We start from the raw sequence: 25,067 nt of genomic DNA on the forward strand, positions 1-25,067 counted from the left end.
CTCATTCAGGAGAAGGTCTTGGTTTATCATCTGTCTGTCTGTCTGTCTCTGTCTGTGTGTCTGTGAGCCTGGTGGCACTGGGCTGGAAAGCCCACCTGCAAGTTTAAATTGTCAGATTGGGGACTACCTCGGTGGTCCAGGGGTTGAGACATATGGCCTTGAATGCAGGGGGTGTGGGTTCAATCCCCAGTTGAGAAACTAAGGTCCCACGTGTCATGGATGTGGCCAAAAATTAATAATAATAATAAAATTAAATTGTCAGGCTATCTGTCTATCTAGCTGGCTGTCCGTTTGTGTGTCCAGAAGCCCCCACAGTGAGGGCCAGCATCTGTCTGTGTGTCTTGTCTATTGGTCACTTTGGCTGTCTGTCTGAAAACCTGTTCAATGGCTCTGTCCCTCTGTCTCCTGTTGTCCCGGCCTGCTTGTGTCTGTCACTCCATCTGCCAGGTCGTCTGTCCCCCAGACTCCCTGGACCAGCACCATCCTGCCTGCAACATCCAGCCACCCTGCCTGAGACCCACCCAGGGCTGGGTGGGAGGGCCAGAACCTAGGTCAGAGGCTGCACCCTCCCCAGACCCTTAGATGATCCCTCTCTCCCGTGGCCCCAGGCACTACAGGCGCTGAAGATGACGAGCTCAGTGGCAGCCTATGAGCAGCTGGTGCGGCAGGTGGAGGCCTTGAAGGCCGAGAACAGTCACCTGCGGCAGGAGCTTCGGGATAATTCAAGCCACCTGTCCAAGCTGGAGACAGAGACGTCGGGAATGAAGGTGTGAGGCGAGGCGAGGCGAGGCGAGGCCTCAGCCTTCGGCGCAGGGACAAACAAGGCATGGGTGGGCAGGACGAGGGCATCTAACAGATGGCCAGACCCGGAGCTCCCAGGCCTCACCGACCACTGTCTTTCCTGCCTCCATTTTCAGGCGGTCCTGCAGCACTTACAGGGCAAGCTAGAGCAGGAGGCCCGTGTGTTGGTGTCCTCCGGGCAGACTGAGGTGCTGGAACAGCTGAAAGGTGAGGCACTGACCTGGGACTTCCTCTGAATACTGCAGGGAGGGGAGGAAGGGAGAGGTACTTATTTTCACCTCTCTCTCCATGCCCACCAAGCCCTGCAGATGGACATCACCAGCCTGTATAACCTCAAGTTCCAGCCCCCAGCTCTGGCCCCTGAACCCACTACCCGGACCCCTGAGGGAAGCCCGGTGCACAGCTCTGGGCCCTCCAAGGAGAATTTTGGGGAGCTGAGCCGGGCCACCATTCGGCTCCTAGAGGAACTGGACCGGGAACGGTGAGATGGGGGGGATCTCCACCCACCTTGTGAGCCCTCCTGCCCTGCCCCCACCCCACCCCACCCCACCCACTGTCCCCAGGGGGGCTGGTACCTCAGCCCCCTTCCCTGGCCCAACTGACCTCAACCGGAGGACAAAGAGGAGGGGGGTGTTCCTGCTGAGGGGAAGACTCCTGGGAGACGTCCCCAGGGGTCCCGGACACACAGGCATTGCCAGGGATAGGGCTGTGTCCGGTGCCAGGGCTCAGAGTCAGGCCTGGAGCCAGGGGGACTCAAGGCAATCTTTATGGAGAAAGGGCTGCTGCCCAAGAAACCTGGGCCTGAGGCCAGGAGGAGGCAGGGTCTGGGTGCCTAGCTCAGCTGGGTCGTGTAGGGTCAGGTAGAACAGCTCTGGAGCAAGCTGGAGTTAACTCTATGCTTTGCTGTCTGACCTCAGGCAGGAACCCTAGCCCCTGCTAGCCTCAGACTTCTGCCCTGTAGAATGGGAATAACAGTGTCTCCGCACAAGTCATGAAGAAGTCTGAGCCTCAAGTTTACCCTGTGTAGGCTAGAAGGTAATTATCCAGTATTGGAGAGGTGTTAACCTCCTCAGAGCCTTTCTCCGAGGATTACAGTCTACAAATGAGTTGCCTTTTTAACTTTCAATTAATTTCTGCACCCCATCCCCACCCCAGTCCCGGGAGTGCTATGGACGCTGAGATTTTGCCACACTGACTTTTTTAACATGACACCCAAGAAGTGATCATTAATATCAGGGTAGACAGCACATAAGCCTCGGCTCCCGCCCTGAGAGCCCGCGCCCACCAACCTGCCCTTCCCCAGGTGTTTCCTGTTGAATGAGATTGAGAAGGAGGAAAAGGAGAAGCTCTGGTATTACTCGCAGTTGCAGGGGCTATCTAAGCGCTTGGATGAACTCCCGCACGTGGAGACGGTGAGCTCCCTGGGTTGCCCCGGGGTCGACAGGGCCCCGCCTATGGCGGGAGGCATAGAGCGGAGGTGGAGGCCTCTCCCTCTCCCGGGAGCCCCCTCACCGGGGCCCGTCCGCTCCTCCCAGCAGTTCTCAATGCAGATGGATCTGATCCGGCAGCAGCTGGAATTCGAGGCCCAACACATCCGCTCGCTGATGGAGGAGCGCTTCGGCACCTCGGACGAGATGGTGCAGCGGGCGCAGGTACTGCGCGGGCGGGGCAGTGGGAGAATTAGAGCGCAGATCTTGTGGGAGGAGTCTGGGTTAGAGGGCGGGGTTATATGCCTGAGGGCGAATCAGAGAGCAGAGGCTCCTGTGGGTGGGGCCTGTCGCAGGTGGCAGAGCCACAGCTAGAGCGGGTTGTGAACAGAGCCAGAGGGGGCTTAGGCCGGACCCAGCACAGAGGGCAGAGTCCCCGGGCGATGGGGACGGGGCCGACAGTGCGAGGAACTGAGTCTGAACAAGACTTGGGCGTTGCCAGTCAAATGGCGGGACCAAGTCAGAAAGTTGAGTGTGTCTGGTGGGCAGCCAGGGGTCTAAGTTTTGAGCGGGTCCAGAGTCCGGGGGTTAAGGGTGGGGCCAGGAAGTGAGTGGAGACAAGTAACTGGGTGGGGTTTAGAGTGGGAGGGCCACATTAAGGAAGAAGCCCAGGGTCAGAGCCCAGGGTGAGGCTATGACAGTGGGTGGGGCCGATTTGAGCTGAGGGTGGGGCCATATTGGGACGTGGGCGGAGTCGGGACGAGTCAGGATTTCCACAGCATGCATTTTCTCCCACTCAGATCCGTGCTTCCCGTCTGGAGCAGATCGACAAGGAACTGCTGTCCGCGCAGGACCGAGTGCAGCAGACCGAGCCCCAGGTACCAGGGGCCGGAGCTAGGGCCCTAGTGGATGATGACAGCCAAGGCATTAAGGGGACCCCCAAGACCCTGCCCCCACTACGTTGTCATGGCAGCCTGAGAGCTTTGTATGGTGCCCCTGGGCGGAAACTACAGGCCTGGCGCTCTCCCACAGGCCTTGCTGGCAGTGAAGTCGATGCCCATGGACGAGGACGCTGAGAATGAGGTCCCCACGCACCCTGAGGATGGTGCCCCTCAGCCAGGCAACAGTAAGGTGAGGGGAGTCCAGGTCGGGGGATGCTCACAGGCGAGGTGGAGGGATGGCGGTGGCTTGGTTGGGATACATAGTGAAGTGGGTCCTGCACCCCTACTGCATTTGAAGGCCCTTCCTCTCCAGGCGGCTATAAAGCTTATCCAGGTGTGGGAGGATCGCCCTGAGTTGGAGTGCTTGGTGAGGCTGGGTTGTAATCTGGAGCCTGGCATAGGTGTGGCTACCTGTCCTGTAAATTTGGAGGGCATGCTAGACTTAAGAGTCCCCGTGATACCGGTGGGGTGGGCCTTTGGCCCTCACGGACTGGGGGCGTCTCTGCAGTAGCATGTATGTGTGTGCTGTTCTCTGGGAGGATGCAGGGTGAGGGTATTAGGGTGAGCGAGGGCTAACATGATGGGACTCCCTTGTTTAAGGGGAGTCCCCAGAAGCTGGGGGACTGTCCCTGGCTGGGGAGTGCAGCCTCCCCACCCTGACATCTCCTGCCTCTCGCAGGTGGAGGTGGTCTTCTGGCTCCTGTCCATGCTGGCAACGCGGGACCAGGAGGACACGGCGCGGACGCTGCTCGCCATGTCCAGCTCACCCGAAAGCTGCGTGGCCATGCGCCGCTCAGGCTGTCTGCCGCTGCTGCTGCAGATCCTGCACGGCACTGAGGCCGGGGCCGGGGGTCGCAACGGGACCCCCGGGGCTCCGGGAGCCAAGGACGCGCGCATGCGTGCCAATGCAGCGCTGCACAATATCGTCTTCTCTCAGCCCGACCAGGGGCTAGCACGCAAGGAGATGCGCGTGTTACACGTGCTGGAGCAGATCCGCGCCTACTGCGAGACCTGTTGGGACTGGCTGCAGGCCCGGGATGGCGGGCCTGAGGGCAGCGGCACTGGTGCTGGTGAGTGTGCATCCTGGGCTCCCCGAGGGGCAGGGCAGCACCCTGGGGTGTCAGGGGCCTCTGGCTTCTCCTGGGCACCTGCTTTGTGCCTGGCGCTGGCTGAGGTCTCATGGGAACCTGGGAAGATAGACTGGCGAAGGGACAACCAGGAACAACCCAGGCCGCGGGATAGATGTTCAAGAAACCATGGATTGTAGGCAACCCTCCAAACGTGAGTGCGGAGTTTGAGATTCCTAGCTTTGGTGGCGGAGAAGGCAATGGCACCCCACTCCAGTAGTCTTGCCTGGAAAATCCCATGGATGGAGGAGCCTGGCGGGCTGCTGTCCATGGGGTCAGCGCTAAGAGTCGGACACGACTGAGCGACTTCACTTTCACTTTTCACTTTCATGCATTGGAGAAGGAAATGGCAACCCACTCCAGTGTCTTGCCTGGAGAATCCCAGGGACAGGGGAGCCTGGTGGGCTACCGTCTATGGGGTCGCATAGAGTCGGACACGACTGAAGCAACTTAGCAGCAGCAGCAGCAGCAGCAGCTTTTGTGGCTGATTGCAAAGTTAATATCCGATGCTGAGCACCAGGCTGAGTGAGGCAGGTCGCTCCTTGTTCACTTTAGAGGTTCTGTAAAGGAGGCCCCTCTGCTCCAGGAGTGACTCCCACAAGCCCAGCGCACAGCACTTTCAAAAACTCTGTGGTTTTGGCAGGCCTGCAGAGTGCAGACCACAGGGAGGGGCGGGGACCCACCAGGTCACATCTCCGGGAGTGGGAGGGCTCTGACCATGGTCCTCGTGCCCACAGCGCCGGTGCCCATAGAGCCACAGATCTGTCAGGCCACCTGCGCCGTGATGAAGCTGTCCTTTGACGAGGAATACCGCCGAGCTATGAATGAGCTGGGTGAGTGTCCCTCATCAACCCCCGCCTCTGATCTGGTCCAAGGTCTCCAGGCCTCCTCCAGTGCAGGGCAGGCTCTGGGCCCTAGTGGTTCTGGGACTCAGACAATGGGGGCAGGGCAGGGAAAGTCAGGAGCTGAGGTGAATTGAACCTACCAGTAGTCAGGGCAGGGCGACCCTGTGAAATTTTAGGTTTGGGAATATTACATCTTTTTCCTAACGAAGGTCAGTTGAAATGTTGGAAACAGAAATACCAAGGGTGCAAATGACATTCATCTGCTCTGTTTTACTCTAATTAATACAAAATAAGGCACATACTTCTCACCTGGCAGGTGGTCGGAGCACTCAGAAGTTCCCTAAGGTCTCACATGGTCCGACATCGTGGGGTGAGGGGTGGGGGAGCAGCTGGGCGCAGCCTTTCTAGGGCAGGGCGGGGGGCATCTGGAGCAGTGGCCACTTTACAAGAGCGCATAGCTCTTGAGGCTTTCCTCTCTTGGCTGTTCCACAGACCCCTGGGGGAGGGGGTCTGTGGAGGCCCTCCAGGAGGCCTGAAAGGTCACCTGTGTTGATGAAGTTAAGATATGATTTGCCTTTTCCCCTCTTGTGGGCATGGCGTGTTCAGTGCAATTTAACAGGCACGTAACAACTCTGAGGACCCCTGGGCTGTGCTTTCTGGGGTTATAAGATTTCTCCGTTTTAATTTATAGTATGGTAAATATTTGTTATAGGAGTATAGTTGATTTATAATGTGTTGGTTTCAGGTGTAAATTGATTCAGCTATATATATATATATTTTTATTCTTTTCCATTATGGCTTATCACAGGGTATTGAATATAGTTCTCTGTGCCATAGAGTAGGACCTCGTTGTGCATCCATCCTGCACATAATAGCGTACATCTGCTAACCCCAGCCCCCCACTCCGTCCTTCCCTGTCAGCAACCACAAGTCTATTCTCTGTGTCTGTGAGTCTGTTTGGGGGAGAGGTTCATTTGTGTCATATTTTAGATTCCACATAAGTAACATCATATGGCTTTTGTTGTTGTCTTTCACAGAAAATCTCCAGTTGCATTCATGTTGCTGCAAATGGCAATATTTTGTTCTTTTTTGTGGCTGAGTAATATTCCACTATATGTATATATGAGTTCCTGGGAGTGGATTTTTAAGAAGCAAAAAGGCTTTGGATACCCTCCTTAACTTTGAATTATGTATCTCAACATTTTTTTCAAATTGTAGTAAATTATATATAACATAAAATTTACTGTTTTAACCATTTTTTAAACAATTATTTTTATGGAAGGATAATTGTTTTACAGTATTGTTGGTTTCTGCCATATACTGCCATGTATGAATCAGTCATAGGTGTGTGTGTGTATATATATGTATGTCCCCTCCCTCTTGAACCTCCCTCCCACCTCCCACCATTCTAACCATTTTAAATCATATTTTCTCAAACTGAAACTCCGTCCCCATTAACCTCTCACTCCCTCTCCCCCAGCGCTAGCCCCTGGCAACCAAGAGCCCACCCTGTGTGTGTGTGGATTGGCCTGTTCTAGATGTTTCCCATAAGTGGAATCACATCCTGTGTGTCCTTCTGTGTCCACTTCTCTCACTCAGCATCATGTTCTCAGGGTCCATCCACGTGGTAGTGAGTGTCAGGGCTTCTCTCCTTTTCAGGGCTGAGTGATGCTCCCGGGTGTGGAGGGACCATATTGTGTTTATCCATCATCTGGTGATGGGCACTTGGGTTTTGTCCATCTTCTGGGTATCGTGACTCATTCTGCTGTGTACACACATACAAAGGGTCACTTTGGAAGCTTGTGGGTTTGTGTTGCCAAGCCCCTCCCCAGGGTGGCCCCCACTGGTGTGCTCATGAGCAAAAACGCTTCACAGCCCTGAGAAGGATCCCGTTGCTGAGCGAGGGGAAGGGCCGTGTGTGTCTGGGTTCCTGCACCTTTTGACCATCACCCTCCACATTCGTGAGAACCCTGTGTCCTAGTGAACAGAAGATTGTGTGTGTGGGCCATCAGCAATGGCTCCTGAGCATATGCCATCTGGTCCGTCCTGGGGACGTGGCGGGGCACAGCCTTCCGCCCTGCCCTCAGTGGTTCTCCGTCTAATGGTTTTGAGGCTTCTTGTTTGGGAATTTGGGGGCCTTCCCTGAGGAAGTGACTCTTGAACAGAAGGGGACCCAGGAAACTGGGTGGACAGTGGGGAAGAGCACCTGGGCAGAGGGAATAGTGCATGCAAAGGCTCTGCAGTTGGACCAAGTGTGACTGGAAACTGAGGGTGGAAAGGAAGCAGGCGTGGAGGCACAGGGCACTGGGGGAAGGCCCAGCCTGCCAGCCAGCTATCTGGAGGAGGTGTCCTCAGAGTCGGGCTTCAAAAGTAGGTTTAAGGAGAGCAGATTGGGGGTGGGACAGAAGGGAGGGTGTATAGTCGAATGACCTGTGAGGCGGGATGGCTGGGGGCATCTGACCACCCTTGCGCTCCCGGGTCCCCCTACAGGTGGGCTGCAGGCAGTGGCGGAGTTACTGCAGGTTGACCATGAGATGCACAAGATGACCCGGGACCCTCTCAACCTGGCCCTGCGCCGATACGCTGGCATGACCCTCACCAACCTCACCTTCGGGGACGTTGCCAACAAGGTGCCTGGGTGGGTGGGTCGGCCTCACCCGGCCCGGAGCAGCGCTGAGCTGTGGGACAGGCGGGGAGACTGTGGCCCAGCTTCTCCCTCGACCAGCGTCCTCTTGGCCATTCTGCCCTGTGGACTGGGGGGCCTCTGGGCTGTGGATGGAGGGCTGGGGGGAGGCCAGTGTTTGCATCTGCCTGAGCCTCAGGCTCATCTGAGCAATGAAATGACTGCTCCCCTCCCTCCATGGTGGTGAAGATGGGGGTGGGGTTCAAGCTCCAGCACATTGCAAGTGCTTGCTTAACACTCGCCCCACCTGTCCTCCCTATATGGCATGACTTCCCTGTGCCCCCCACAGGCTGCACTGTGCGCCCGCCGGGGCTGCATGGAGGCCATTGTGGCCCAGCTGGCATCTGAGAGTGAGGAGCTGCACCAGGTATCAGGAGGCTGTGGGAACACTGGGGGGCGGGGGGAGGTGGAGGGCATCCCCTGGGCTTTGCCGTGTGCCAGCTGCTTCAGGCCTTAAGGGTGGGAGCCTGGCCCAGGCCCACCCTGCCTGCCCTGCCCCGCCCCCAGGTCGTGTCTAGCATCCTGCGCAACCTGTCCTGGAGGGCCGACATCAACAGCAAGAAGGTGCTGAGGGAGGTGGGCAGCATGACTGCCCTGATGCAGTGCGTCCTGCGAGCCACCAAGGTGGGCATCGGGTGGGTGGCTGAGGGGCGGGGCAGCCAGGGCGGTCAGGAGGCCCCTCCACCTAGGGGGAAACCAAGTCAGACAACCCACTGCTTGGTAATGGGCCCACACCTGGGGCTTCCAACATTGCCGCTCAGAGAACCTGTCATGGCTGATTCCATTACTTGTTAGTTAAATTTGAAAATGCATCTGGGTACCTTATGTGGGTGCCTCCGGGGAGAGGGCCTGGTGAGTAGGATGTGTCATCCCCCCCACATTGTTGACCCCCTGCCACTCCTGCCCCGCACCCAGGAGTCCACCCTGAAGAGCGTGCTTAGCGCCCTGTGGAACCTCTCGGCGCACAGCACGGAGAACAAGGCAGCCATCTGCCAGGTGGATGGTGCCCTGGGCTTCCTGGTAAGCACACTGACTTACAAGTGCCAGAGCAACTCGCTAGCCATCATTGAGAGCGGTGGTGGCATCCTGCGCAATGTGTCCAGCCTCATCGCCACCCGCGAGGACTACAGGTCAGCTGGGGGCAGGGGAAGGGGATGGGGGGCAAGGGAGTAGGGAATGCTGGGGTCAGAGGAATGAGGTGTGGGGGGCACTGGGGCGGGGCTTGGGGAAAGAAGTGGCGGGGGGAAGGAGAGGGGGTGCTGTGGGGTGGAGGAAGGAGGTGTAAGGGGCACTGGAGCAGGGCTGGGGGTAAAGAGGTGGGGGAGGGAGTGGGGGTACGGGGGTGGGGCTGGCAGCTCCCCCTCTGCAGTAAACTCCTGGGGGAGCCTTGCCTTCTCCTGCCAATGAGTCATCTAGATGACCCCAGGTGCTATTTTTAGTATAAATACATCCCCAATACTGCATGGGATATACTTGTACTCCATTTTAAACTAGTTTTGTAGAAATAAACATAATATTCAAGTAATAATAATAATACTTGTTATTTATTAAAATGTTATTCACTATGTAATAAGTAACTTACTAGGTAACATTAACAATAAGCAATACTTCAATATGTGAACAGAGATAACTTTTAAAAGTATATCCCAAACTCTGCATGTGATATAGTTGTACTAAATTTTAAATTAACTCAGTAAAAATATACATAATTTTCTAAATAACATTAATAATAAATACTTGCTCTTTATTAAAATATTCATTAATATTAAGTAAAACAATACCTATTCTTCATTAACATATTTATTTCCTACTATGTAACATATTGGATACTTATACTGAATTTTAAATGAATTTATTAAAATAAAAATGCATCATTTTCTAAACAGCAATAAAAACTTATTATTTATTAATATCACTTATTAATATTACTAATAAGTAATGCTTCTGATGTATGAAAGTACATAACTTTTAAAAAGTATATGTCTCAGTATATCCCAAATATTGCATGGGATATACCTGTGCTGAAGATTTTATTAGTTAAAACATTAAGAAACAACACTTAGATTTGTTTCCTTTTAATACTATCTGTGTGTGTGTGTGTGTGTGTGCTTAGTCACTTAGTTGTGTCTCACCCTCTAGGACCCCATGGACAGAGGAGCCTGGTGGGTTACAGTCCATGGGATTTCCCAGGCAAGAATACTGGAGAGCATTGCCATTTCTTTGTCCAGGCTCCCAATCCAGAGGTTGAATCCACCTCTCCCATATTGGCAGGTGGATTCCTTACCACTAGCGCCACCTGGGAAGCCCCCAATACTATTTTCAGTATATCCCAAATATTACATGGGATAAGTAAGTGTGTTAGTCGCTCAGCTGTGTCTGACTCTTTGCAACCCCATGGAGTATAGACCTCCAGGCTCCTCTGTCCATGGAGTTTTCCAGGCAAGAATACTGGAGTGGGTTGCCATTCACATCTCCAATTACATGGGATATACTTGTGCTAACGATCTTACCCCAGTAGAGAATTCCCTGGCGTGCTTTCATTACCAAGGGCCCAGGTTCAGTCATCCCTGGTGGGGGAAATAAGATCTTACAAGTCATGGAGTGGACAGAAAAAAAAGTCTTATCAAGCAAAATAAAACATTTCATCTACTACTAATGCTATAATAAATAGAAACAAAAACCTCTAGCATAGGTATATAATGAAATATACTACACACTACTATATGTAAAATAACAAGGACCTACTGTATAGCACAGTGAATTCTACTCAATCTAGTAGATGCGAAAAGAATCCAAGAAAGAATGTACAAAGGTATAACAGAACCACTTTGCTGTACGTCTAAAACTAACAACATTGTAAGTCAATTATACTCCATTATAGAATAAAAATTTTAATAAAATGAGTTAACTAAATTTCATTTTAAATGAGTATTATTAATGAATTAATAGTAGTTTAATCAGATCAGATCAGTCGCTGAGTCTTGTCGGACTCTTTGTGACCCCGTGAATTGCAGCACGCCAGGCCTCCCTGTCCATCACCAACTCCCAGAGTTCACTCAGACTCAGGTCCATCGAGTCAGTAATACCATCCAGCCATCTCATCCTCTGTCATCCCCTTCTCCTCCTGCTCCCAATCCCTCCCAGCATCACAGTCTTTTCCAATGAGTCAACTCTTCGCATGAGGTGGCCAAAGTACTGGAGTTTCAGCTTTAGCATCATTCCTTCCAAAGAAATCCCAGGGCTGATCTCCTTCAGAATGAACTGTTGGATCTCCTTGCAGTCCAAGGGACTCTCAAGAGTCTTCTCTAACACCACAGTTTAAAAGCATCAATTCTTTGGCGCTCAGCCTTCTTCACAGTCCAACTCTCACATCCATACATGACCACTGGAAAAACCATAGCCTTGACTAGACAGACCTTTGTTGGCAAAGTAATGTCTCTGCTTTTGAATATGCTGTCAAGGTTGGTCATAACTTTTCTTCCAAGGAGTAAGCGTCTTTTAATTTCATGGCTGCAGTCACCATCTGTAGTGATTTTGGAGCCCAAAAAATAAAGTCTGACACTGTTTCCCCATCTATTTCCCATGAAATGATGGGACCGGATGCCATGATCTTTGTTTTCTGAATGTTGAGCTTTAAGCCAACTTTTTCACTCTCCTCTTTCACTTTCATCAAGAGGCTTTTTAGTTCCTCTTCACTTTCTGCCACAAGGATGGTGTCATCTGCATATCTGAGGTTATTGGTATTTCTCCCGGCAATCTTGACTCCAGCTTGTGTTTCTTCCAGTCCAGCGTTTCTCATGATGTACTCTGCATATAAGTTAAATAAACAGGGTGACAATATACAGCCTTGACGTACTCCTTTTCATATTTGGAACCAGACTGTTGTTCCATGTCCAGTTCTAACTGTTGCTTCTTGACATGCATACAAATTTCTCAAGAGGCAGATCAGGTGGTCTGGTATTCCCATCTCTTTCAGAATTTTCCACAGTTTATTGTGATCCACACAGTCAAAGGCTTTGGCATAGTCAATAAAGCAGAAATAGATGTTTTTCTGCAACTCTCTTGCTTTTTCCATGATCCAGCGGATGTTGGCAATTTGATCTCTGGTTCCTCTGCCTTTTCTAAAACCAGCTTGAACATCAGGAAGTTCACCGTTCACATATTGCTGAGGCCTGGCTTGGAGAATTTTGAGCATTACTTTACTAGTGTGTGAGATGAGTGCAATTGTGCAGTAGTTTGAGCATTCTTTGGCATTGCCTTTCTTTGGGATTGGAATGAAAACTGACCTTTTCCAGTCCTGTGGCCACTGCTGAGTTTTCCAAATTTGCTGGCATATTGAGTGCAGCACTTTCACAGCATCATCTTTCAGGATTTGGAATAGCTCAACTGGAATTCCATCACCTCCACTAGCTTTGTTCGTAGTGATGCTTTCTAAGGCCCACTTGACTTCACATTCCAGGATGTCTGGCTCTAGGTCAGTGATCACACCATCGTGATTATCTGGGTCGTGAAGATCTTTTTTGTACAGTTCTTCTGTGTATTCTTGCCGTCTCTTCTTAATATCTTCTGCTTCTGTTAGGTCCATACCATTTCTGTTCTTTATCGAGCTCATCTTTGCATGAAATGTTCCTTTGGTATCTCTGATTTTCTTGAAGAGATCCCTAGTCTTTCCCATTCTGTTGTTTTCCTCTATTTCTTTGCATTGATCGCTGAAGAAGGCTTTCTTATCTCTTCTTGCTATTCTTTGGAACTCTGAATTCAGATGTTTATATTTTTCCTTTTCTCCTTTGCTTTTCGCTTCTCTTCTTTTCACAGCTATTTGTAAGGCCTCCCCAGACAGCCATTTTGCTTTTTTTGCATTTCTTTTCTATGTACTGTTTAATAGTTTGATACTAGTAAAAGCTTTGGCACAAGTACATCCCATCCAATGTTTGGGATACACTTACGCTACGAATTTAGCCCTGTTTTTGAAATTCAAAGTTACCTGGGCATCTTCTGTTTGGATTTTCCCCATCCGGCAGCGGAGGGTGGTGGGCGGTGTCCAGGTTGGGCGGGGCCTGATGCGCTCCGCCCCGCCTCCCGCAGGCAGGTGCTGCGAGACCACAATTGCCTGCAGACGCTGCTGCAGCACCTGACGTCGCACAGCCTGACCATAGTGAGCAACGCGTGCGGCACGCTCTGGAACCTGTCGGCCCGCAGCCCCCGCGACCAGGAGCTGCTGTGGGACCTGGGCGCCGTGGGCATGCTGCGGAACCTGGTGCACTCCAAGCACAAAATGATCGCCATGGGCAGCGCCGCCGCGCTGCGCAACCTGCTGGCTCACCGGCCTGCCAAGTACCAGCCAGCGGCCACCGCGGTCTCCCCGGGCTCCTGCGCGCCCAGCCTGTACGTGCGCAAGCAGCGGGCGCTGGAGGCCGAGCTGGACACACGGCACCTGGCTCAGGCACTTGATCACCTGGAGAAGCAGGGCCTGCCGGAGGCCGAGACCGCCTGCAAGAAGCCCCTCCCGCCCCTGCGCCACCTGGACGGCCTGGCCCAGGACTACGCCTCTGACTCGGGCTGTTTTGACGACGACGATGCGCCCTCCCTGGCTGCTGCCGCCACTGCCGCAGAGCCCACCAGCCCCGCAGTGCTCTCCCTCTTCCTGGGCAGCCCCTTCCTGCAAGGCCAGGCGCTGGCCCGAGCCCCGCCCACCCGCCGAGGAGGCCTGGAGGTGGAGAAGGAGGCCGGTGGAGAGGCAGCCGTGGCAGCTAGGGCCAAGGCCAAGCTGGCGCTGGCGGTGGCACGCATCGACAGGCTGGTAGAGGACATCTCGGCCCTGCACACCTCATCTGACGACAGCTTCAGCCTCAGCTCCGGGGACCCTGGCCAGGAGGCCCCACGAGAAGGCCGTGCCCAATCCTGCTCACCTTGCAGGGGGCCTGAGGGGGGGCGGCGGGAAGCAGGCAGCAGCCGGGCTCACCCACTGCTGCGGCTCAAGGCAGCCCACGCCAGCCTTTCCAATGACAGTCTCAACAGCGGTAGCACCAGTGATGGGCACTGTCCTCGCGAACACTCTCGGCCCTGCTCGCTGGCTGCTCTGGCCGAGCACCGAGAGGGGCCCCCACGTGGTCAGGCGCGGCCCAGCCGGCTTGACCTCAACCTGCCTGGAGGCCAGGCTGAGCCTGAGGCCCGGGATGCCAAGGCCACAGATGCCCACGTGCGTACCATCAAATTGTCGCCCACCTACCAGCACGTGCCGCTGCTGGAGGGCACCACCAGGGCGGGTGCGGGGTCCCTGGCCCCTGGGGCCCGGAAACAGGCCTGGCTGTCCACAGAAGGCCTGAGCAGTGTGCCTGAGAAGCTAGTAGTTGAGAAGGCACCCCTCTGCCTGTCCCGCTGCAGCTCGCTGTCCTCACTGTCCTCAGCTGGCCGCCCGGGGCCCAGTGAGGCTGGGGACCTAGATGAGAGCGACTCATCCCTGGAGGGGCTGGAGGAGTCTGGCCCTGGTGAAACAGAGCTGGATGGGGCCTGGCGGGGCCCAGGGGCCGCCTCCCTGCCCATGGCCATCCCAGCGCCCCAGAGGGGTCGGGGCCTGGGGGTGGAGGATGCCACGCCGTCCAGCTCCTCTGAGAACTGCGTGCAGGAGACACCGCTGGTGCTGAGCCGCTGCAGCTCAGTCAGTTCACTGGGCAGCTTCGAGAGCCCATCCATTGCCAGCTCCATCCCCAGTGACCCATGCAGCGGGCTGGGCAGTGGCACGGTCAGCCCCAGTGAGCTGCCTGATAGCCCCGGGCAAACCATGCCTCCGAGCCGCAGCAAGACACCACCGCTGGCCCCAGCACCACCGGGCGAGCGGGAAGCCACCCAGTTCAGCCTGCAGTGGGAGAGTTACGTGAAGCGCTTCCTGGACATCGCCGACTGCCGGGAGCGCTGCCGGCTGCCCTCCGAGCTGGACGCAGGCAGCGTGCGTTTCACTGTGGAGAAGCCCGACGAGAACTTCTCGTGTGCCTCCAGCCTCAGCGCACTGGCCCTGCATGAGCTCTACGTGCAGAAAGACGTGGAGCTGCGGCTGCTGCCCCCTGCCTGCCCAGAGCGCGGCAGTGGGGGAGGCGGAGGCCCAGGGCACCGCCGACGGGATGAGGCCAGTGGCTGTCTGGAAGGGCCGGCGTCCACCGACCAGGAGCTGGAGCTGCTGCGTGAGTGCCTGGGTGGGGCTGTGCCTGCCCGGCTCCGAAAGGTGGCCTCAGCACTGGTGCCTGGCTGCCGCACGCTGCCCGTGCCAGTCTACATGCTGGTGCCTGCCCCAGCCCGTGAGGACGACTCCTGCACTGACTCGGCTGAGGGCACTCCAGTCAACTTCTCCAGCACCGCTTCCCTCAGCGACGAGACCCTGCAGGGACCCCCCAAGGATGGTGGGCGTTTGGATGGGAAGAAGCCCGTGGGTCGTGCTGCCTCCACTAGGCAGTCTGCTGGGCAGCGGCACAGGGTGGGGGGCATGGGCCGGAGCACAGAGCAGCCCCGGGGGGCTGGCAGTGGCAGGGTAGGGCTGGAGCTGCCCCTCCGGCAGCCCCCGAGCACCTGCAGGGACACTGACAGCTCCCGCCCAGGCCAGGAGCATGGGGATGGGGCTCTGCAGTCTCTCTGCCTCACAACGCCCACCGAGGAGGCTGTGTATTGTTTCTATGGCAATGACTCGGATGAGGAGCCGGCCACAGCAGTGGCAGCAGCACCCCCACGGCGGGCATCTGCGATCCCCCGGGCGGTCAAGAGGGAGCGCCCGACTGGTGCCAGGAAGGAGGTGCAGGCTGTGCCCAAGGCTGCACCCAAGGCGGCACCGCCTGCCCGGGCCCAGCCCAGTCTCATTGCAGATGAGACACCACCGTGCTACTCCCTGAGCTCCTCCGCCAGCTCCCTCAGCGAACCTGAGCCCTCCGAGTGCATGGCCAGTCGGCCCCGGGTCCACAAGCCAGGGCTCACCAAGGACCTGGTCCCTGGGGGCAGGAAGGATGGCTGCCCCAGCCCTCGGGCTGAGGCAGAGCTGCTCCGGCGTTGCATAGGCTCAGCCTTGCCCAGGCGCCAGCCCCAGGTGTCCGGCCCAAGGCGCCGCCCACCCCGAGAGGCCCAGCCAAAGGAGCGTGCAGCAGAAGGGCCCCGGGAGCGCGGTGAGGAGGCGGCCAGCTCAGACCATGCCTCAGACCTGGACAGCATCGAGTGGCGTGCCATCCAGGAGGGTGCCAACTCTGTTGCCACATGGCTGCACCAGGCCGCAGCGGCGGCTGCACGTGAGGCCTCCTCAGAGTCTGATTCTGTTCTGTCCTTTGCAACAGGGCAGTCTGTGGGTTCCACCCTGCAGCCCACTGTGCATAGGAAGGGGTGTCGGCCAAGGGCAGAGCGCCAAGCGGGTGGTGCCCTGCGGCCAGAGAAACCAGAAGGGGCCCTCACCCAGCGCAGCAGCGGGCCGGAGAAGCCGCGTGGCACTCAGAAGGCCCCAAATGGGGTGCCGGCGGTGCTCCGGGGACATACAGTGATCTACATGCCCACCCCGGCCACCCGGGCACAGCCCAGAGGTGCCCCTGGTTCCCGCATTGTGGCAAGAAAGATGGGAGCGCCCAGCCCCGTGCAGCCGGCAGCCCCCACCAAAGCCCCCAACCCAGGGCAGCAGCGGTCTAGGAGCCTGCACCGGCCTGGCAAGATCTCAGAGCTGGCAACACTCAGCCCCCCGCAGAGAAGTGCCACACCACCAGCCCGCCTTGCCAAGACCCCATCGTCAAGTTCCTCTCAGACCTCACCGGCCTCCCAGCCTCTGCCCAGGAGGTCACCCCCTGCTGCCCAGCCTGCAGGGCCCCTGCCCGGCCCCAGGGCCTCCCCAGTGCCCAAGACTCCAGCAAGGGCCCTGCTGGCCAAGCAGCACAAGACGCAGAAGTCACCCGTGAGGATCCCCTTCATGCAGAGGCCTGCCAGGCGGGGGCCGCCGCCCTTGGCTAGGGCAGCCCCGGAGCCAGGCCCCAGGGGCCGGGTGGGCGCAGAAGGCGGCTCTGCAGCCCGAGGGGGCCGCCTGGGCCTGGTGCGCGTGGCCTCCGCCCGCTCCAGCGGCAGCGAATCCTCCGACCGCTCGAGTTTCCGGCGGCAGCTGACCTTTATCAAGGAGTCGCCGGGCCTGATGCGGCGCCGACGCTCGGAACTGTCCGCACCCGAAGCCACCAACCCGACCACCCAGGCTGCCTCGCCCTGCCGCGGCCGGCCAGCACTACCCGCTGTCTTCCTCTGCTCCTCGCGCTGTGATGAGCTGCGGGCAGGCTCCCGGCAGGCCCCGGCCCCGCAGCGGGCCCACACGGCCCGGCCCCGCCCCAGCGAGCGGCAACCTCGGCGCACCAGCTCCGAGAGCCCGTCCCGCCTGCCCGTCCGCACGCCGGCCGCCGGGCCCGAGACGGTCAAGCGCTACGCCTCCCTGCCTCACATCAGCGTGGCCCGCAGACCGGAAGCCACCATCCCCGAACCTGCGGCGGATGCCACCCGCCGCAGCAGCGCAGGGGAGGCCGGGCCGCTGCCCAGGGTGGCCGCGCCGGGCACCACGTGGCGCCGCATCCGGGACGAGGACGTCCCGCACATCCTGCGGAGCACGCTGCCCGCCCGCGCCCTGCCACTGCTGGGCTCCCCGCCGGAGGACGGCCCAGCCGGCCCACCACAGCGCAAGACCAGCGACGCCGTGGTCCAGACTGAAGACTTCGCGGCTGCGAAGACCAACTCCAGCACGTCCCCGAGCATGGAGAGCAGGGCGCCCCCCCAGGCCACGGCCGGCGGCCCCACCTCCCTTCTTGGCAGCGACGTGGACGGGCCGCCCTCCAAGGCGCCAGCACCCATCCCCTTCGTCCCCGCCAGCCGGCACGGCTCCCCCAGCCGCTCCGCCCGTGTCCCCCCTTTCAACTACGTGCCCAGCCCCATGGTGGCGGCCACCGCTGACTCCACCGTGGAGAAGGCCCCCACCCCGGTCCCCACCAGCCTCCTGGAATAGTGGCCGGGACTGGACTTCCAGAACATCTTCTCCTGGCCCAGGACCGTCTGGCTGCCCCTAGGGTGGTCCCAGGACCCGCCTGCCACCCCCAAACCCAGGGCCCCGCCCTCCGAGCCTCACCCCTGCCCACACGGGCCTCGCACTCCCGCGTAGACGCTTGCTTTTGAGCCGAGGCGGCTTCGGGAGGAAAGTGAGCTACGAGCTGGAGCGCGCGTCACCGCAAGGGGGCGCCCACGAAGCCCTGGCGCCCGCGCGGAGACCATCCTCCTGGCTAGGGCCGTCCTCAGCGGTGCCCTTCTGGGTTCCTCGCCCTGCCGGGCCCTGCTTTAGCACCACACTTGCTCCCCTCTCCTCTGGGGAACGCATGGGGAGGAGGGGGCGGGAATGACAGTGCCCGCCGAGGTGGGGAAGGGGCTGGGAGGGTGGCGGCAGCAGGAGCCTGCCAGCCGAGGGCGGCGGCTGCGCATGCGCAAGAGAAAGCCTGTAATTACGGGCAGGGCCGGGTAATTGGTTAACTACCGCTTAGCTGGTTTGTTTGCCGTCTCGGCCTCAGCTGGGGGCGTGCGAGAGGGGCGTGCTGCGCCCGACAGAAAGGCCGCCCCAACCCCAGACAGACACGCGCAGGGAGCCTGGAGCACCCCAAAACTGGTCGGGGGAGCTGGGTACACAGGGCGTCCCCGCAGCCTTCGTAAGGAACCAGGAGAGGCAGGCGTGCCGGGAGCGCCGTGGCTGAGGAGAGCGAGAAACGGAGGGGAGGCCGGGGCCTAGCCACCGCCCGGTAGCCAGGCCTGGACTACGGGACCTGGATTGCGCTCTGCGGGAAGTGGTCCCCGCGGGCGCCTGCCTGGTCCCAGGTCTTTGCCTTTTCACCGAGTCTCCTGTTCTTTGGATCTGCGGGCTCCGTGGGGCGTGGCCTCCTCCCGGGGGCCAGCACACCTGCCCGAACAGCCGATCCCACTTCCCTGAGGAGCCCGGCTCTGCGCGAGAGCCAGCAGCTGCTCTCAGCCGCCCTAAGGATCTGCAGTCACACCGCCCTGCCGAGCTGCTCCGGGGGCCGGGAACAGTGTGCCGGTTCCTGTCTCTTCTCTGGGAGGAGGGGAGCAGAGCCAGGTGGAGAGGACGTGCTGAAGGAGCCCTGCCTCTGCCCCCCTCGGACGCTGTGCTGCCGCTCCTTAAGATACACACGCTGCGACATCGCGTCCCGCAGGCCAGGGTTCGGAAGAAGGACGCAGGAAAGGCTGCACCACGTACTCCTCCTGGGGAGAGCGAGCCTGGGAAAGCGGTGGGGACTGAGCAAGCGCTAGAACAGCTACTGCTGACCCTAAGGCCCCTCTCCAGGGCGGATAAGACACCTCTGCAAACGGCTGCTCCCATCCTATCAGCAGCCAGAAGGGGGGAGTGGCCTTCTGAGCTCCTTCTCAAATGTGGGGGCTGCAGAATGTTGCACCCCATCATCACAGGCGAGCCACCCCTGGAAATGGAGAAATGCTGCCAGCTTGCCAAGCTGTGGGGGCCTGGAGTGGAAGCCCCCGTACTGAGTCCCAGGCTGTGCTCTGGCAGCTGTGTGCCTGCGTCCCCACGTGGGCCGTGGGGAGCTACCTCTGGGTTCAGCAGGTCGGCTGCCATGACGGGGCAGAGGACCCTCCCGGTTGGCTGCCCCTTGCCATTCTCTCCACAGGCAGGGGCAGGGCCCGAGCCATCCCATCCTATCCAGCGCCCACCCTGCCACCTCCATCTATCACAGCAGCGGTCCACGCAGCCGCTGGGCTGGTGGGAGCCCGAGGTCCTGATTAGAGTGGCTTCCTGGAGGAGGCAGTGCTGGCCACCGCTGGACAATCAGCCTGAGGCCGGAGCTTGGAGGAACAAAGTCCAAGGACCGCAAACACTCCTGTGAAGCCCTGACCCGAGAGACACAGGGCACCCAGGCCAGACCTCGGCCCGGAGCAGATGGACACTGCGAGCTGGGTGCTGACTTTGGGGCACTACCTCACCACGCTGCCGCAGCCTGAGCCTGGTTGTCTTGGCTTGTTCCCTCCCCGCCGTCTCCATCCCAGGTGCCACAGGACACCTGTAAATACGTACAGCCCCCACCTGTAAAGCCCCCACCTGTAAAGCCATCACCTGGCGGAAGGAGGCCGCAGAGCCAGGCGTCTCACTGCACCTTTAATAAACAGCTGTTGAATCGCGCTCCAACTGGCTGCACCTTAGTCTCCAGAGGGGTGAGGCAGGGTGGGGGTCAGGAGGGGGCTTTGCAGACCTTCCATCCGAGTCCATGTGCTGCCTGCATAGCCTCGCTCCCCAAAACCAAGTGTACTCGAGGTTGACACAGGGTTTGTTGTGTGCAAGAGTGCCCTCCCTTGGATGAGGAGGCTGCTCAGTGTCCACTGCTTCTTCTGGCGCCGCATCCACACTTTCTCAACACCTGGGCCCCCAAGTTTCCAGTTTTAGGGTCTCTAGGCGTGAAGCAGACACCTTTTTCTCCTGGGATATGTGAGGTCTCCTTTGTCTGCTGTGCGGGGTCCCAGCGCTGCCCTGAACTTTTGGGACCCTGAAAAGGAGGGGCCCATGGGGGGACTGTCGTCGAAGGTACTCAGTGGCCTCATCACCTCTGCTGCTCTGGTCTTCACGGGACTGGTTTTTTAGGGTGAGAGCCCTTTTCACGGTCCTCACCTGGCCCACTACCCACCTGTCTGCAGGTGAAGGTGGAAGGAGGGAGGACACTGGGTGAGAGCTGGGGCAGGGACTGCCTGCCACTCCTCTCACGGTACCCCCATGTGACTGCATCCCACAGGTGACAGACAGACGAGAGCCTGCCCTGGGGGAGCGCCCAGGCCCAAGATGGGGTGCCAGGGGCCCAGAGAGGTGGCACTCACCCTGAGGGCCACTGCTCCTCACACAACCAGAGCCACCATGGGCTGGGGAGGACACTGAACACACACACTCTTCTGGAACCTCTGGGCCCCCACCAATTCACATGGAGATGGCAGAACCAGAAGGGTGGGTCCCACCAGCTCAGTCTGATTGGTCAGTGAAACAGGGTTGCCAGAGGAAGGGAGGGGAGGACGGATTGACGGCCCTGGGCCCCCGAGCCTCGAAGGAAGTCCAGTCTGTGCTCCTCAGGGCAAGGGGCCTGTGCACAACCCAGATCCCATCCTCAGGGAGGGGTCTATGCACAGTGAGGCCCCACATTGACTGGACAAGCTGTGCGCCCTGGAGTCTCTGGGTGCCAGGGCTTGCCTAGGCCGCAGAACAGAGAGCCAGAAATCTGCTTCTGGGACCCAGGGGCCAGATGTCAGGTGAGGTGTGCCAGGCCAGATGCTGAGTGGAGGACCCGAGGTTCCAGTGGGCCAGGTTATCCCAAGGAGGCGGCTGCCGTGCTGGGCAGAGCCACGTGGCCCACCTGGCTGATGTCCCGCTCCAGTTCCTCGCCCGCCTGCTGCAGGTCTGCACGCTTCTGCTCCAACTGGGCACCCGCCTGCTGCAGCCGCTGGTTCATAGCCACATAGATCCGGCTCTGGAAGTAGAGCTGCTCTCGCTGGGCTTCGGCGTCCTCGGTTCTCCCAGAGGGGCCCAGGGGGTCTATGGATAGGACACGGCAGCATCACTGCCCGTTAACCAGAGGACTCAGTTTACCCTCCAGAGAAAACAATGGACTGGAGGGGACAGGTCACAGGAAAGGCTGGACTCCACTGAACCACAGTCCCTCCAAAGGGTGGGCCCTGGCTCCTGGAAAGAACTCTGACCCTGATCACGGAGCAGAATGGCTCTCACCAGCACTCTGAGCACTCAGTGGGGTGGGAAGAGGCCAGGATGCACACTTCCCAGTGACCACACTTCCTAAAGGGTACAGGAGAAGAGGGGAGTCAGGGCGGAAAAGGCACAGGCTCCAGGGTCACATGGACACACATCAAGGTCCTCCTTGCTCTGCCTGGTCCCCTTGTCCACAAACTGGCCAGAAGCTCTGCATTTGATTACAGATCACTTTATCACCTGCCTGACACCAAGGTGGGAAAGGCCAGACAGTGCAGGTGCACACAGAGGCAGACACAGGCCGGCAGGGGCAGCTCCCTGCTCCCTGAATGGCCCCAGGACTGGCCATGCCTCATGGCCCCAACCTGCAAGTGCTGGGGACCTAGGCCTGTGACCCTTAAGCTGGGGCTCAAGCAGCCGCCAAAGACCCAGCTGCAGGCTATGGATAAATAGGTGCTGTGGTTCCTCAGGCGGCCCCATCCAACACAACGTTCTAGGCAACAGAAACGTCCCCAGCTGAGCCCCTCAGCGCAGCAGCAACAAGGGTCTCCTGAGCCTGTAAAATGTGGCCATGTGCAGCAAAGAACAGAATTTTTACTGTTACTTAATTTAAAAACAAATTGTCCCACAGCCACATGTAAGTCAATGAAATTAGAACACTCTCTCATACCCTACACAAAAATAAACCCAGAATGGCTTAAAGGCTTAAATATAAGACATGACACCATAAAACTAGAGGAGACCATAGGTGTAACATCCTGGGACATGGGATCTTACCTATGCTTTCTTAGGTCAGTCTCCCAAGGCAACAGAAATAGAAGCAAAAATAAACAAATAGGACCTAATCAAACTCACAAGCTTTTGCCCAGCAAAGGAAACCAACAGCCTATAGACTGGGAGAAAATAACTGCAAATGATGTGACTGACCAGGGCTTGATTTCCAAAATATGCAAACAGCTCATACAACACAATATCAACAAACAAAACCCGGTTGAAAAATGGGCCAAAGATCTACATAGACATTTCTCCAGAGAAGACATACAGATGGTCAAGAATCACATGAAAAAATGCTCAGCATTGCTAATTATCAGAGAAAAGCAAATCAAAACTACAGTGAGGTACCACCTCCTACAGGTCAGTATGGCCATCATTAAAAACCGTACAAATAAGGACTTCCCTGGTAGTCCACTGGCTAAAACGCCATGCTCCTAATGCAGGAGGCCAAGGTTCAAACCCTGGTCAGGGAACTAGATCCCACATGCTGCAATTAAGAGTTTGCATGACACAACAAAGACCTGGCACAGCCAAATAAATAAATATTAAAACAAAAAAAAAACTCTACAAATAACAAATGCTGGAGAGAGTGTAGAGAACAGTGAACACTCCTACACTGTTGGTGGGAATATAAGCTATTGCAGCCACTGTGAAAACAGCACAGAAGTTCTTCAAAAAACTAAAAACAGAGGTACCATATGATTCAGCAATCTCACTCCTGTGCAAATATATCCAGATGAAACCATAATTCAAAAAAACACATGCACCCCAATGTTCAAGGCAGCACTAGTTACAACAGCCAAGATATGGAAGCAAGCTAAATGTCCATCGACAGATAAATGGATAAAGAGGAATAAAAAAGGTACGGTAAGAAAAGAAAAGGATATGGTGTATATATACACAATGGATTACTACTCAGCAGTGAAAAAGCACAAAAATATTGTCACTTGCAGCAACATGGATGCAACTAGAGATTACCATACTAAATGAAGTCAGAAAAAGACAAATACTGTATGATATCACTTATCTGTGGAATCTAAAATATAATGCAAATGAACTTATCTATGAAACAGAAACAGGGTCGGACATAGAGAAAAGACTTGTGGTTGCCAAGGGGGAGGGACAGCAAGGAAATCAACCCTGAATATACACTGGAAGGACTGATGCTGAACCTCCAACACTTTGGTCACCTGAGGCAAAGAGCTGACTCACTGGAAAAGACTCTGATGCTGGGCAAGATTTTGGGCAAGAGGAGAAAGGGGCAACAGAGGATCAGATGGTTGGATGGCATTAGAAACTCAATGGACATGAGTTTAAGCAAACTCCGGGAGATGGTGAAGGACAGGAGATGGTGAAGGACAGGGAAGCTTGGCATTCTGCAGTCCATGAGGTCACAAAGACACGACTGAGCGGCTGAACAACAAACACAAAGGGGAAGCGGGATGGTGGAAAGAATGACTGGGAGTTTTGGATAACCATATGCAAACTATTATATACAGGATGGATAAACAACAAGGTCCTGCTGTATAGCACAGGATTTTCAATATCCTGTGATAAACTATAATGGAAAAGAATGAGTATGTGTAACTGAGTAACTCTGCTATAAAACAGAAATTAACACTGTAAACCAACTATACTTTAATTTAAAAAAAAAAACAAAAAGACACAAAGACGAACCCCCCAAAAAAGTCCCAACGTGTTTCTCACCTTCTGACATCCCACAAGCCTTATACTGATCCTTTCTACCCATTAGAATGGCCTGAGGACAGGCACTTTCATCTTTTTTTTTCCCCCTTTTCTTGGCTGTGCCACGTGGTATGTAGATCTTAGTTCCCCGACCGGGGATTGAACCCATGCCCCCTGAAGTGGAATCGCAGAGTCCTAAGCATTGGACGGACAGGGAAGTCTCAGGGACTTTCAACGTTCAGATCTACCTCACCACCTCAGTGATTAGAATAGAACCTGGCCCATAAGAGGTTCTCAATAAAGTTGAACGAATAAACGAAACTCATAGAGAACACAATATTCAGACTACAACTGTATGTCGGACCCTGCAGTCAATGTTCTCCGTTTATCTTCTGAGCAAAGGGTGGACACTCTTTCTCTGCAAAAGGCCAGACCTAAGTATTTTGGGTACTGTAGGGCCAGACAGTCTCTGTCCTGACCATTTAACTCTGCCAGTTCGTCTCAAAAGCAGCCAGGTGCTTCCCTTCTCGCTGGGGTCTCCGGAGCGCCCCTCCCCTGCACGACCTGGGCTTCCCCTACCTTCCCGGGCCAGTGCAGTGAAGACGGGGTCCTCGGCGGGCGCCCCCCGCACGTCCTCCAGGATCTGCTCTACCGTGGGGGGCGCCGGGCGGGTGGGCAGCACCACGCGCTTCTTGGCCTTGGAGCCCATTCCTGCAGGCTGCAGAAAAGAGCGTTGACCGCGCAGTTCCTGCCGCCCGGCAAACTCCCACACACGCTCCGGAGCCCCGCTCCCGGGGAAGCCGGCCCTGCCTCGATCCTCCCAAGGCGGAACAGCACGCGGTCTGGGCCTTCAGTGTCCGGCTCCACTCAAGATAAGTTTCCAGCAGAAGATCCACCTGGCCGCGGGTACTCGGCCGCCACAGCTGCCGAGAGGCCACTTCCGCTTCCGGTCCGCCTGCGGGCCCGCCCTATAGGCACGTGATGCGCACTTCCGGCCTTCTCGGGTTCCCGCCCGCCGCGAAGCCAACCCCCCTTTAAA

The 25,067-nt window shown here is 56.8% G+C and overlaps 2 protein-coding genes across 3 annotated transcripts; one reads left to right on the forward strand and one right to left on the reverse strand.

Moving 5' to 3' along the window:
- Positions 1-612: 612 nt before the first annotated feature.
- APC2 (APC regulator of WNT signaling pathway 2) lies at positions 613-18,555 on the forward strand. 2 transcript variants are annotated; one of them, XM_005890465.3, is made up of 14 exons: positions 613-767; positions 918-1,008; positions 1,102-1,282; positions 2,105-2,213; positions 2,337-2,453; positions 3,029-3,106; positions 3,261-3,359; positions 3,849-4,239; positions 5,034-5,129; positions 7,632-7,771; positions 8,114-8,191; positions 8,332-8,448; positions 8,740-8,954; positions 12,910-18,555. In XM_005890465.3, exons 1-14 carry the CDS (start codon positions 627-629, stop codon positions 17,816-17,818), a joined length of 6,762 nt encoding a protein of 2,253 aa, XP_005890527.2. In that variant the 5' UTR covers positions 613-626; the 3' UTR covers positions 17,819-18,555. The 2 variants fall into 2 exon arrangements, with proteins under 2 accessions (XP_005890527.2, XP_070230402.1); XM_070374301.1 differs by having other exon boundaries at positions 2,340-2,453.
- Positions 18,556-19,958: 1,403 nt separating this feature from the next.
- C7H19orf25 (chromosome 7 C19orf25 homolog) lies at positions 19,959-24,975 on the reverse strand. Its single transcript, XM_014476575.2, has 3 exons — positions 24,839-24,975; positions 24,608-24,746; positions 19,959-21,397 (listed from the first exon to the last, which is right to left on the reverse strand). The coding sequence occupies exons 2-3, from the start codon at positions 24,735-24,737 to the stop codon at positions 21,171-21,173; spliced, it is 357 nt and encodes a 118-aa protein (XP_014332061.1). The 5' UTR covers positions 24,738-24,746; positions 24,839-24,975; the 3' UTR covers positions 19,959-21,170.
- Positions 24,976-25,067: the final 92 nt, after the last annotated feature.

This window comes from Bos mutus, chromosome 7 (genome assembly GCF_027580195.1).
Source record: "Bos mutus isolate GX-2022 chromosome 7, NWIPB_WYAK_1.1, whole genome shotgun sequence".
Classification (NCBI taxonomy): Eukaryota; Metazoa; Chordata; class Mammalia; order Artiodactyla; family Bovidae; genus Bos; species Bos mutus.